General features: G+C 49.8%; 1 protein-coding gene across 1 annotated transcript in view; it reads right to left on the reverse strand.

The window, feature by feature from the left end:
- Window positions 1-770: 770 nt before the first annotated feature.
- The window catches only part of NBAS (NBAS subunit of NRZ tethering complex), a 388118-nt gene continuing 374129 nt past the window's right edge, over window positions 771-14759 (reverse strand). The window contains exons 51-52 of the mRNA XM_055121563.1: window positions 14296-14424; window positions 771-1342 (exon numbers count right to left, since the gene is read on the reverse strand). Of these exons, the coding sequence (XP_054977538.1) occupies window positions 1067-1342; window positions 14296-14424 (405 nt within the window). The 3' untranslated portion in view covers window positions 771-1066. The remainder of the gene's footprint in view (window positions 1343-14295; window positions 14425-14759) is intronic.

A 14759-nucleotide genomic window follows, 5' to 3' on the forward strand; every position in this document is an offset into this window, starting at 1 on the left:
TTGGCAGGGGAGGCTTTTGGCAGACACAGCCCCCCTGGGTGGTCACCAGCAACACCCGGGCCTGGCTGATCTGGAACAACTGGAGAGACATCATGCCCTCTCTCTACCAGGAGAAAATGGGGCTCGGGGAGATGTGCAAATGTCTCACAGGCTTCGCCCCACTAAGCTCTCGGCCAGACTCACCTTTTCCTCTTCCCAGCCTGGGAGGAGAGCGGGGATGCTCAGGGAAGCAGAGCCGTAGCCTCCGGGGGAGGGGACACCCTCTATGTTGGTTCTCCTGGAGCCACTGCTACTCACAGCCTTGCGAGTCGTGGCCGTGTGGATGAGGAAACCCATTTCCCTGTCCTGTTCAGGACTATGTGGAGCTTTTTATGGCGCTGTGGGTGCCCCCACCTGGTTGTCTAGGTGTTACAGGTGTGCCGCCCGAACATGGTGGTGGTGAGCTGGCTGGAGGGTTCGAGGTGGCCTGGCAGCCTTCCCGTGCCAGCCCTGACCACCTGGTTGTAGGCCATGATCCTCATTCATATACGACACTCGTCATGAGGCAAGTGGGGGAGGGAGGACTCCGTGGACCCCTACTATGTATCTGGTGGAGCCCGTCCCGCACAAACTCACAGACTAATCAGCAGCCCCATAGGGCCCCCGGCAGACACAGGCTAGAGCTGCGCTCACGGGGCACTGCCGGGTGAGCTGGTCTCTGCCGGGACACCCACTCCGCCACCCTCATCTGCCCGCACCACCCTCCCGACACCACACCTGAGGGTCGGAACTGCAGGTTTAGACATTTTATTGTGTTCTAATCAGAAAAGATGATTCAGAAAAAAAAATCAATAAATATAAGCAGAAGAGTAGCCTTGCTCTCGTGACTGAGAAAGGACATTATCCAGTCACTCTGACGGGGGAAAATGAATCCTCATCGACAGCTTTATTTGCAATTTGTGGGATCCATGGAGAATCATCGACAGGTCTACACGCTGCCTCTGGGAACAGTGTTCCTCTGGATGCTGCTTCCGCCAACAGCGGTGACCACATACTGAGACAGTGGGGGTGGGGGGGTTGCGGGCGCTCACACCCAGTGCTGTCCTGCGCTGAGGGCCACGCTGAAAGTTCTCAGGGCCCGATGGGTCCCTCTGATGGCCAGCAGGAGGGATCCGGCTTCTGCTTCATGTCCGGCTTCACGCAGAAGCCTGGCCAACCCCTCTGCATCCCAGCGCTCCCGCCGGGGGCTGGTCAAGAGGTGCTGGAGGAGATGTGGGTAGAAGGGGGTGGAGATACACTTCACCAACAGCCCGGCATCCAGGAGCAGGGAAAGAAGTTCTTGGTCACAGTTGGAACCGTTCACCTTCAAGAAATAAGAAGAGTGAGACGTGAGAGGGGGGTGGCGCTGCCTCACCCACCAGATTCCTCAAACACCCCACTGCTTTGTCGTCATGTCTTGCCTTCCTGCTTCCGGACTGGGTGGCGGGGGAGGGAGAGTTTGGGGTCACACCCGTCCGTGCTCAAAGCTTACCCTGGCTCTGTGCTCCCTCTTGGTGGGGCTAAGGTCGGGGGAGAGGGGACCATACACAGTGCCAGGAATCAAACCAGGTCAGCAGCATGCAAGGCAAGTCCCACCCGCACTGTATGATCCGGCCCCTGTTGTCATGCTTTTGTCATTATAAAACGTTCTTGTGTCATCAGTCTTTCTCCACGGAGCACAGGCTGAGGCAGGGGAGTTGGGCATCACAGCCTGGGAAGGCAGACTGGCCTCTTGAATAATAAATAGTCCAGAGTCCCAGACCTACAGCAACCGCGACCAGACCTGAGTGCCAGTAACTGCTGCCGGCTGCGCACGCCCTGCTCCACTGAGTCCTCCTTCTCCAACCCACAAAGCTGCCTCCTTCGTCACTCAGTTTTATAGCCTTGGGAAACTGAGGCGACTCACGGCCAGCAGCCCAGGGGCCAGATTCAGAACAGAGGTCAGAGGTCGCCAAGTTCTGGGCTTCAAATCTTGGGCTTTCTGCCTTCCCACTGAGCATCATGTTGTATTTCCACCATGGTCCATATTCTTTTTTTTTTTTTGAGGGGGATTGCACCCAGTGATGCACAGGGGTCACTCCTGGCTCATGCACTCAGGAATTACTCCTGGCAGTGCTCAGGGGACCATATGGGATGCTGGGAATCGAACCCAGGTCTGCCGCATGCAAGGCAAACACCCTACTCACTGTGCTATCGCTCCAGCTCCCAGTCCATATACTTTAACCTAAACCTCTGCTGTGCATAGGTGCACACGAAACAAAGTCTTTCCAGAGCAGGCAAAAACATTACACCCATCAACCCCACTGGTGTCAAAGGGATACTTGCCAGATGCTTTACAGAGAACGTTATTTGGAGATTTAAGACCGAACTTACCTTTTGAAAACGTGTTTTCACCTGTTCTTTTTGCTTGCATAACCACACTTTCCCCCTGAACTCACCTTCTGAATCTCCGGCTACTTTACTGTGGCTGGGCATCTAATTTTCTTCGTTACTTTGTATATTGTGAGAAATGAAGTCATCACTAATCACATTTCAAACGTGGGCTGCCTGAGAGGAGCCTTGTGACCCGTCATTCTCAGTGTCACTGTGCGCTCTGGGTTCTAGGAACCCCAGGAATGCTGTGACATTTCTAAGCCAATTAACAACTGTTCAGACTGGCGACACCACACCACTGTACACAATGTGTGAGTTGTGTGACAAGGAGGGATGACGAGAAGGTCGACTGTGTCTTCGGGCGCGTCTCTGCTCACTCCCCGACACTGCGGCCGCATGACCCTCCGAAACCCACCCTGAGCGCGAGCCGCAGCCGGGCAGCTGCTTTAACTCCCTCAGCCCCGAGGATCCTCCCTCCTCCACTCTCCCCTACACACGCCTCTCCTGCTGCACATAGTAACTGGTGTCTGCATATTCCCCCCTCCCCCGGCCCGCAACCCTTCCCGCCACCTCCCCGCCCCGTGGGAATTTCTGAGTCCCTTTACCACCGCCTGCTCAGTGGCTGACAAGCTTCCTCTCCTCCTGCGGGGTAAGCTGCCCGGTGTGAGACGACCCCGTCCATCTGCACAGAGCACGGGAACGGGAGCAGACTCCAGAACTCAAGAGCCTCGCCAAGCCCGGGCGTCTTGTCTTGTCTTTGACCTCGCATTTTTACCAACCCGGTCACATACGACTCCTCCCACCCTGGCTCAGGGCAACACTCGGGCTGAGCTTAGTTTAACACGTGTGGTTTCGTCACTGATTTTCGGAGGTGGGGAGCAGGCCAGGGCACGGGGCCGACGGTCAGTGTTTCTACTCACGGGGGCACAGCAGTGCTCTCTGCCCCGCGAAGGGCCCTGCCCGAGGATCCACCGGGCCTCCCGCTAGCCTTGCCATTCCTGTCTTCCTCGTTCCGTCCGGAAGACACCGCCTCACCACACCAGCCTCTCCCGTGGGCACAGCCCTCCCCACGTGCCAGTGAGGACACACTCCTGCTAACTCTCACACGGCGCTCTCAGACACTCGTCATCTCACTGGTACCCGAGCTCAGCAAGGCCCACGTCATGCCTGATGTGCTGCTGACTGGGGACAGGTGACCTCAGCTCTGCCGAGTCTTGCTGGTGCCTCCCTCGTGCCCCCGTGCACACAGACACACCTACAGTTGCCCCAAAGCGGGGCTCCTGAGTCCTCTGTTCCCTGCTGCATCCCCCAAGCCCAGAGTAACAGAGGCCACATGCAAGCAGCTCAGCCAGATTGTGGAGAAGATGGAAGAGGAACTCCAGCACCTCCTTTCACCTCACCCCTGCCTTCACACATGTGCAGAGCCCCCCCCCCCTTTATACACGCTTACTCTCTCACATATACTCTCTCAACACTTTCTCTCCCTCACATACATACACACACACTCATTCTCTCACACATACGTTCTCACACTTGGTCTGTCTGTCTCTCTCTCTCACACAGAGGCATCTGAGGTACTGTGTGTGCTGCTATTTTTGGCTCACCCGAAGAATAAAGAACCCCTCCCTGCCATCCCTCCAGGAGGGAACAGAGCCTTGCCAGAATGCTATGGGCAAGCGTTTGATAAAACCCACGGATAAAAAAGCTCAGAATCCAAACACTGCAGGGTAACGCTGTCTTTGTGGCTCTGAATAAGTCTTCAAGGCTAGCATGCCTTTATCATTCTCTCTGTTTACCGACTAGCCCTCCCTCTGGGGGCTCGAAGACTCGAGAAAGGGCGTGATGGATTTTTCTGGCTCGAGGAAGAGACGGGTTTTCTGCCGGCACCTGTGGCCGCTGCTCCTCTCATTCCCTCTTCTCTCTCCTCCCCCCAGGGTAGTGCCAGCCTCACCGTGTTCAGCTTCACGTGCCCTGGCTCTCATACAGCTGCCTGAGGCCTGGCACTGCAGTAGTCGGGGGCAGGGACAAGGTCACACGCAAAGGGAGGCGAATCCTTCAGCCACTGTGCTGGCGGCTGGGCCAGGGCCAATGGCATGCAGTGAAGTCCCCTTTGGCCTGGTCCATGGCAGGTTCCCCAGAGAAAGAGACTGTGGACCCCACAGACCTGGGCAGGGGCCAAGGGAAGATTTGGGGGAAGTGCAGGTCTAGCTTCTTATAAGCAAGTCTGACAAAATAGAACTGACTGTAATTTTATTGCCATTCTCTTTTTCCATGGGGGGGGGGTGCATCAATGATGCTCGAGCTATTCCTAGGGAGTATGAGTCCAGGAGATGGAAGAGGGGTTAGCTGCCGTGCAACTGCCTAATCCCAGTACAATCTCTCTCGGGCCCTCCATTCTTTTGACTTTGTACTTGGCTCTGATTCCTTACAAAAGAACAGAATGGCCAAAGCATACTCTGCAATGCCATGTGCAATGGAAATAACTGAGTAGTAGTTAATCTGTGCATATTCAGGACAAAAAGGAGAAGGAAAGAGGCCAGAGAGAGAGAGAGAGAGAGAGACAGACAGACAGACAGACAGACAGACAGAGCTCTGCATGTAGGGAACTGGACAGAGGAGAAAGGTGGGGAGAGAGGAGAGAGAGAGAGGGAGAGAGAGAGAGAGCAGAGAGGAAAGAGCAGAGATGAAAAGAAAAGAGAGAAAAAGAAAGAGAGGAGAGAGAGGAGGGAGAAGAAAGGGAGGAGAGAAAGAGGAGGAGAGGAGAGAGGGAAAGAGCAAGAGAAGAAAGAGAAAGAGGGGAGGGGTAGAGAAGAGAGGGAGAGAAAGAGAAGAGAGAAGAGAGAGGAGAGGGAAAGAGGAGAGGATAGAGAGAGGCGAGAGAGGCAAGAGGACAGAGAGAAAAAGAGAGCGGGGGCAAGAAGGGAGAAGACTCCTTTGTAAGAACCTTTCCGACAAGTGCACTTTAAAGGGAAGGCAGCCTGGAGGCAGAGCAGGAGAAGCTGGCCTGAGCCCACAGGAGACAGGTACCCCCTCCGGATCACTGCTCAGAGGGGCGAGGCACAGCAGAGCAACAGGACCTCGGCGACGTCCCCTGTCGTAGAGTTGCTAGATGAGTTTGCTACGCTTCCAATTGTCTGCATTTTTCTGTTTCTGGACAAAAATTCTTACTTAATGCACCGGAAACACAGAGCTACCCATCACAGAAACACGGCTCTTTCTAGCCATTACTCATTCTAACCTAGGTTGCCTTTCTTTTTGACTTAAAGAGAGAAGAAAGGACAATCGAGGAAATCATTTTAAAAAATGCAGTCACTGATAATCTGTATCACAAGAGAATTTACTTTGCCTCTTTTCCTCCCCCAAAATTGTGCATGAATATTTCATAATAAATCAGGTATTTGTACCCTATCTTTTTCATTATGTTAGGAATTTAAACAATGATTTTGTGTACTTTCATTCTTAATTTTTTTCAATGGTTTCAAAATATCTTATTAAACAGGAGAAATAAGTTAGTTAACTTATGCTGCATTTCAGTTATTTCAGAATTGCTTGCTACTACTATGATTATCCGTGCAGTGCCCGGGAATGGAACCGAGGGCCTTACACACACCAGGCAAGTGCTCTACCACTGAGTTACAACTGGCCAATCACCTGATACTGGAAAGATACTGAAAGTAAACGACGTTCTTCCTACATATATTTTCTTCTAGAAATACTTCCTTAAGACAAATCACAGGGGAGAAATTAATAGAGTGTTAGGGGCTCAATGGGCCCTCCTGACAATTCTTTTTGTTTTGTTTTTGGGTCACGACACCTGGTGATACTCAAGGATTACTCCTGGCTCTGCACTCAATTACGACTTGCGGTGCTCAGGGGACCATCTAGGATGCCAGGATCGAACCCTGGTCAGGTGAGCGCAATGCAAGCGGCTTACTATTATGCGAATGTTGACGCTCTCGCCCATTTCTCACCTTGTGAGTGGACCTGCAGAAGGGGTCTTTAGAGAGAGGCCAAAGATAGAAAGGTGTAAAGAGGCACGTGGGCTGTTGTTCCAGCACTGTCTGCGGTGTGCATTTTTAAAAAATTTAATTAGAGAACTGTGATTTACAGAGTTATTGATAGTTGAATTTTAGGCATATAATATTTCAACACCAATCCCACCCCACCAGTGTCAACTTCCCTTCACCAATGTTCCCCTAATTATCCCCACCCCATCCTACCTGCCAAGCTGACAGGCAAATTACAAAAGATCAATGGTTGTAGCTTAGATCTCATATTTTCAGTGCTGTTGAGTCTGTGTTTTGAATATATGGCTACATCACTCATCCAGGTCATCAGTATAACAGAAGCCCTGATGCTTGGTCACCTGAAATTCTTTCCTTCTCTGTCCTTCTCTGTCCTTCTCTCTAAGCACTGGGGTCCAGGGTTATCTCAAGATCCTCCCTTCACTGTAAGATATTTCCTCATCCAGTATTCTATATAACATGGATAACTGAGATTATCCTGCATTTGTCTTTCTTCCTCTGGCTTACTTCACCCAACATGATCTTCCAGTTCCAACCAGTCTGGGGAGTTATCAGGAAATGGAACTGCCATATGACTCAACAATTCCAGTTTTTGGATATCTACCCCCAGGACATAAAAACACTCAAAAGGACCTATGCACATCACTGTCTGTTACTGCTGCTCTCAGTACAATAGCGAAGATACGGAACAACCTAGGTGTCTAAGGACAGATCAACGGATTATGAAGACATGGTATATATATGCGATTTGCTGCAAGATGGCTGGAACTGCAAGATACCATGTGTGTGATTTCACAGTGGCTGACAGACACAAGGCCACGCCTAAAAAAGTTTTCTACCTTGGCACAGAGAGAGTGGAGACAGGCTATGCCCACCCTCCAGGTACACGGGGAACAGTGGCAGGTACACGGGGCACAGGTACATGGGGAGCAGTGGGAGCCGACACGCTGCCTGTCAGTCAACTCAGTTCCACATGCTTCATCTCTGAGAAAATCCCATTTTTCTCACCTAGGGCATACATGATTTGTATCTCAGGGGCCGGATGTGTCTATCTCTGCAAAGTTGAATTTCCTGTCATATATTTCTTTCATCTTCATTTTTCTTTGTGGAAGGTTCAAATCCTTTGCTCATTTGCTAGAGCTATAATGTGGTTCAGCCATAGGTGATGGGGTTCTTCGTATAACTTTGTATAACCTCCACTTTTGATTTGTGAATTATACTGAACATTCCTGCCCATCTCGGAGAGCCCAGCAAGCTACTGAGAGCATCTCACCGGCATGTCAGAGCTTGGCAAGCTACCCACAGCATACTGATATGCCCAAAACAATAATACGTCTCACAATGGAGACGTTACTGGTGCCTGCTCAAGCAAATCGATGAACAACGGGATGACAGTGACAGTGACGGTGACTGAACATTCTAATCTGCCATTTTCAGTTCAGTGTTGGTTGTTTGCTGCTTGATCAAAGTTGGCCACATTGGAAAGTATCTGTTTCTTTCTGATTTCTTTTTTGTGTCACTTCAAAGCTGAAAGGTTACTATGCCTCACAGAATAATCTAAAATATTTGTTTATGGTTTTCTTTTTTTCCTGACAACCTCTGACTCTTCATTGAGCAGGAATTTATTTTAGTATAGGTCTATGAAAAATCACAAATGCCCAATGAGCGTCTTTTAAGAGTCTGACATAAAGAATATAAGGTGATGTCATTTTTCGAGTGTGCATGGATCACTGAAATAAACATGAAAATCCATGGCAATTAATTGATTAAATCCTCTGATCATAACTTTGAACTCAAATGATGCTTGCTAAGATTTTATTAAGAAAAGAAGAAAGGTGTGTGATTAGCACTCATTTTTCAGTCCTTTTATTCTTCACCAAACAACTGTGTGACCATGTGAAGACCATCCCATGGGGCTCCAGTGTTCACATATGAAATAGGGATCATCTCCAAGTAAGAGGCAATCTTTTTTATGTACCTACCACAATGCCTGGTATGGAATTTAAGTTCAATAAATGACTGAGGCTACTATAGTCAAGGATTTTCTAAAAGAGGAAGGCCTAATATGCACCACAAAATAAGTGAAACGCTTGCCATTTCTCTCAACAATTCAGTTTTGAGAGTAAATGAAACTTTGCCGATCTTGAGAAAGAAATCTATTAAAGCACAAAATATTACTCTCTTCCAGACCATTAAAATGTTATCTACTTAATTCCTGTTTCAACAATAGGTAATGAACCTTCTCTGAACTGAAATCTTTGATTTTATGGATCTATACAAAGCTAAGAGTAATTACAGTAATGAGGAAAGCTGAAATTCTTGTGGTCTAATATATGCAAGGGCTTCATTTTAATGACTTCAAAGATTATTTGATATTATTTCACCATTCACTTCAGAGAAGGATATTTGCCTCACTTTTTCAAATACCATTACTAAGGAAAATTAACAATATCAACCACAAGAGTAGAAAAATGAAAGGGCAATAGAAGCATATACTTGGAATTAGAAAAACGCCTAGAAGTATTTTTACTTTTTGTATTCTGCATTTCGATGAATGATATTATTTGAATGATATTCCGATTCCAGTTCTTGGCCTACCATCATTCACACTACCGTCTTGGGATTTAACAGCAAACCTTGTTTGAAACAAAAATTGGAACAAGTCCTGTCACATGCACTCTGAGAATGGGAGAGAATTCTCCGGAAATCTGGTGAGCTGACCTCCCTGACCACTTGGGGACCGACATGCGTGCAAGTACCTCGGGGACCATGAGTGAAAGAAGCTCTACACTTTGTACTTCCTATCTTATTTGATTCCTTGTTTTAGCCTCTCGTATGACAATCTCTCAGTGAAATAGTTACTTCATACATTTTTTGGGGGCCACACCCAATTGTGCTTGTGTGTCCATGTAGCGCCAGAATCTGATACCAAGCCTCCTGCAAGCAAAGAGAAGACTCCAGTTCCGACAGAACTGCCTTCTCTAAACTAGGATGATGCCTTTACATATTTTATTTTATTTAGAAAAATATTTTATTTTATTTAAGCACTTTATTTCATCTTTACAAACATCCTCCCCATTTCTCACACTGGCGGTGTCAGGCTCTGCAAAACCAGTGCCTAATGTGTCCACTAACAATGAACGAGTCAATCACCGGTGACGCCTACAAATCAAAGGCATTAACCTCTAGGGAGTGAGTTGCCCGCCACTAAAGCCATGACCGCAGAACTTCCTGACCATAGGCTGAAGATGAATGTAGGTGAAAGGGACAGATCAAGACATGTTCAGGTTAAAATGGTATTAGAAGTTAAGTAGCCAAGTGCAGATTTCTGAGAATAAGAGTTTGGTAAAAAATGAGTCAACAGAAAGCAGTTATTTAGGAAATTACATCTATTTTAGGTCCAAAAGCATCTGAAGGATAGAAAGCAAGCCTACTTGATGCGTTCCTGTATGTTTGGATCACTCTGGACTAACTTGGTTTGGGTACCTTTAGAAGATTCTAGCACTAAAGCCAAAGAATGCCTTTGGGGGCACCAAACCCGGCAGCCCAATCTCCCAGTCGTGGTGTCCCGTGAGGGCAAGGAGGAATGTGTAAGGACCCAAGAGGAGAAGGCAGCCCCCGCACTCAGGGCAGCAAAGGTAGGATGGTTCCTTGGTTCTGTGAAAATGTCAGTCTGAGTGGGCTTTTCTGAGGCGCTCTAAGCCCCTCCTCCCCACCTGGACACCTGCCAGTTAAGCACGATCAGGAGGTGCCAGTGCCCTCCTGCAAGATCAAATAGGGAAGAACCACATTTATTAACTTACAAAGGACTGTCATGGGGAAGAAGGATTTCACTCATTCTGAACAACTCCTCAGGGCAGGACAAGATTCTCCCAGTTCAGAATGAAGAGGGAGACTTCATCGAAGAACTTCTCTTCCTACGGGACGATCCAAACACACCGGCCTGGCCCACCCCTGAGCGGTCAGCTCCACCCCTGCAGGGCTGGGCCTGGGCCCTGTGGGCTTATCCCTGGAGGGACAGCAGGCCAGCTCTGCTCTGGTCTTTGTGGTGCTGATGTTTCATGGGTCAAGACGCTTTCAGCAATTTCCCTTCCCTGCGAAGAGAATTCCTTCCCCGAATCAAACAGCCCAACTAGTTAAGTTCCAGGAAGCAGGAGGTTTGGGTACAGACCTTGAGCACTTGTTCCAGGAGTTAAACTTGAGCTCTGTCTGCTGACTGGCTGAATGACCCAAGTCTCAAGTGTTTTCATCTGTGAAACTACCATCTCTTCTCACAAGATTATTAAGACGCTAAGTGAGGCTATTACAATGCCAGGCAGAGTTTGTACTTAAAATATGGTATTATTAGTGTGGGGAAGAACCCTTTAGTTAGACGCTAAGGTGCTAAACACTTGCCTCATCACCCCATGAACTGTTCTGTTTAATAGACACTAGAGTCTGGGAAAGTCCCTAGGATACAGGCAGAAGCACTGAGCAAGAACAAGAGGAGGCCGTGAGGAGCAGAAGTCGGCACAAGTGGAGGATTGAGAAGCAGGAACACTTTCCGTTTCCTAAACTGCTCTAAATATACACCTGCTTGCTCTGGTGAAAGGAGCCAAGAGACTCCCGCCTGGTTAGAAAATAGTCCGGTGATGAGAAGCAAACCCCCCAGCAGGAACCTCCTCGGAGTGAGCGATGCTTTGAAGGTGAATGCTAATCTCCCGGGGATGGATGGAGAGGGGAATCTGGCGGTCTGTGCCATGCGAGAATCTTAATTATTCATCCACACTATAATCTCTAAGAAGGAGCTGCTATTTCAGGTGCAGGAAGGAAGCTGCTGGCAATCTGTAAAGGTTACATGCCAAGCAGCAGAGGTCTGCAGTGTCAGGAAAGCTCAGAGAGAGACACGAGCTCTGCCACGGGAGAGGAGGGCGGCAGAGTCTCGGGCATCTGCACTTCGGCATCAGCCTTTTCACTGAAAACATCCATAAAACTGTCAGTGGCTTCGAAGGAACCGCAAACTAACGCACGCTATCAAGAGGCATGCGGGGGGCGGGGGGCGCCTCCTCCTGGAGGCTGGACTGTGCAGGAGAGACTGCCCTTCCTAGGGCGGGTTTCCCTTTCAACGCCCACAGGAACTACCACTAACAATCCAGGAGTTGGAAACGGAAGTTGATGAACTCAGGCCCTCCACTAACGGACAGAGTGAGCTGTAAAATAAAAAAAGTAGGCAAGTCAATGTTTTCACGGTATTCCCAAGGCATGATTAAGGGAAAAAAAAAAAAAAAGCTTGGCAGGAACCTGCATTGAAACTAGTTCCTTAGGAAAGTGTGGCTTGGGGCTGGAGCAACAGCACAGCGGGTAGGGCGTTTGCCTTGCACGCGGCCGACCCGGGTTCGAATCCCAGCATCCCATATGGTACTCTGAGCACTGCCAGTAGTAATTCCTGAGTGAAGAACCAGGAATAACCCCTGTGCATCGACGGGTGTGACCCCCCCCCAAAAAAAAAGTGTGGCTTGACCTCTCACGGTGCCATGTCATGGCTACAGCATTCTAGAAAAGACACAATTAGAGGGACAGACAGATAAGTGGCTGGCCCTGGCGGCTGGGGTTGGGGGTTGGGGGAATAAGAGGTGGCTGAGGCCGGAAGGCCATACTAGAAGGCCTTCTAGTATGATGGTACTGCTGCTCTCTTTCAGGGCTCCGGGTGGGACAACGCCACGTGGGACTTTACATCCAGACACCCGCAGAGAGGAGCACATGCAGAACTGACGAGCCTGAGGCAGAGACGGGGCCTATGTCATAGTAATGCAAGATGGCGCCGCTGGTGGAAGCGGTGGAGGGAGCAGGGATCAGGCTCACTGTGCTGCTCCCTCCAATGCAGCGTGAGCTTTAAATCATCTCCACGCTGAAAATTAAAAAATAACTTTAAGATGGGAGGATGCACACTGTTCCCCATGTCCTGCAAAGGTCACAAATGGGCTGGGTTTGTGTGAACACTCACGGTAATGTAAGAAGGTAGGGTTAAGGCATTAAAAAGCAAGGGTCTCCGTGGGGGACCAGCACCCCATCGCAGCAATTTACAGTTCTGCCTTTCAGTTTTGCCTCTGAAGGGCACAAAGGAGCCCCCAGGAATTCACCCACAGTCTGAAGCTTTTTGGAGAAAAAAAAAAATCACAGTTTTCACACAAAGTTGCACATCAGAAGTGCAGAGGAAAGTGTTATGGAGGTAAATTAGTGCCTGTAAAAATGACATGGGTGTTGTATTGTTCCCATTTGGTTTCTGATTTCAGTGTGTGTGTGTGTGTGTGTGTGTGTGTGTGTGTGAGAGAGAGAGAGAGAGAGAGAGAGAGAGAGAGAGAGAGAGAGAGATACCAGTTACTGCAGCTCTGACAAATGCCTTTGTGATAATCTTTAAAATGAAAACTGATGCACTCGCCTAAGGAATTTGACAGTGCATCCGGAGAGCTGTACGCAGGATCAGGGTGGAAAGGCGATGTATAATACATCACTGCATTTCCTCCACGAGACCCACAGCGCATCTCAGGGATGTTTGCTAAGTGGGTGATGCTGGTGAGACAAATGGCCTCAGAACATGCACGGGAGTTTCTTCTGCTTTTCCTTCTCTCATTTCTTAGCTTTATCAAAAAGATAAGCTAAGAAAAAAAGCCTGAAATTTTGACTTTTGTGTGAATCCCCAAGGTTATGCAACTTTGATTTTGGCACATGAAAGCAGGTGGGCAGGCAGCAGACCAGCACTGGCCATTCCCCACCCCGGCCAGCTCTCCACGCGGGCCCTGTTCAGATCAACCATCAGTGACAACGAGGGGCATCATGTTTTGCAAACACTCGACATGATTTCAGTAACGCATCCAAAATAAGCGTTAAGGGCTTGAGACTGTTCTTTCCCTGCTTTTGATAGCTGTCCCTGAGTGCAGTTATGTTCTGTTTTCTATAACCGTCTTTATGCCTTCCCATCTCCTTTGTCACTGACAAAACCTGCTATCCATGCCGGGCGTTCATCCGTCTCTCCGTAGTCCTGTGCAGTGGGCATGGAGCTCGGAGATTCCCCTCCCTTCTCTGGTCCCAGATGGACAACACAGTTACACATCTTTCTACGTACACGCACTGGGCACAGATTTATAGAGAGAACATGAAATTATTGCGTCTAGCATGTGTGCACAAACTCACACGGACATGAACATAAATACTTCAAGGCAAAGAATGACCCCCGAGAGGAGGGTTTCAGAAAGAATCAGACGGTGCGGAGTCGTTAGCACACAACCCCGAGCGATCGCATCCTGAAGAGCAGGCTCTTAAAAGGGAAAGACAAGTTTCTTCCTTAGCCGCAGCAAGGCAAGGAGCCATGGGGGAGAAACCCCAGGCCTTGACTTCCGCGTCTCCTTCCCCCAGCCGGCGCGCTGCTCCTGTGCTGCTGAGGCCGCCCAAGGAAACGAGAGTCAGACGTTTCCTCTGGTGCCAGAAGCACCACTAGAAGCCACTTTCTCGCCTCTAATTACCAGATAACCAGACACACGCTTCCCAGCAGGACAAGCTGCCGGATGCTAGGGGCAACTTCACCCCAAATTTCAAGTAGCATGGATGAGTGCTAGCTCTAAACTGCTTGGACGGTTTCTTAAAAGAGAGGAACACACCAGATCTCGAGGGCAGCGCTCTCATTATCTGGGTTTCCCCCTCAGCATCTGACTGCGGTGTCGCTCAGGAGAGGGGCGGCTGGACACGTCAAGAGCGAATATCTACATCTCAGATGGGACGGAAGGAGCCAGAAGGCGAGACACTGCAGAGCGTCTCCAGCCAGGCGGGGGTCTGGGTGATGAGCCCGACGGCGCAATTCCCTCCCCGGGGCCCCGGGAGAAAGAGCGTGTGGCGCTGGGAGTACCTGGGTCACGGCGGTGATCTGCTCCAGGGCGTCCGCGTGCAGACTCGCGTCCTGGCTCTCGAGGAGAAGCTTCCAGGACGGGAGCAGGAGGGACTGGCTCCGCAGCAGCGCGCTCAGCTCCTTCACACACTGGAAGCGCAAAGTGCAGAGACGTGAGGGGGGCCCCGGCGGCTTCCCATCCCTCCCCGTGTGTGCTCCGGTGAGCACACAACGCCCAGCAGGAGCCCCAGGTTTTCCCTGTTTCCGGGTCACAAGCTCAGACGTTCATCCACACCCACCGCAGAGCGTTGACCGGCGGCTTCGTTTCCCACGGGACGGATAAAGGACTGTTATTTGGTGTCCAAGGTGCCCAGAGTCCTAATTCTCGCAGAAGCGAAGTGGCGGCAAATTACATTTACTGTGCAGAGTTTTTGCGTATGCGTGCAAGTAAGCGTGAATGAATACTGGCTCACAATGCTCAGCCT

Source organism: Sorex araneus, chromosome X (genome assembly GCF_027595985.1).
Source record: "Sorex araneus isolate mSorAra2 chromosome X, mSorAra2.pri, whole genome shotgun sequence".
NCBI classification, from domain to species: Eukaryota; Metazoa; Chordata; class Mammalia; order Eulipotyphla; family Soricidae; genus Sorex; species Sorex araneus.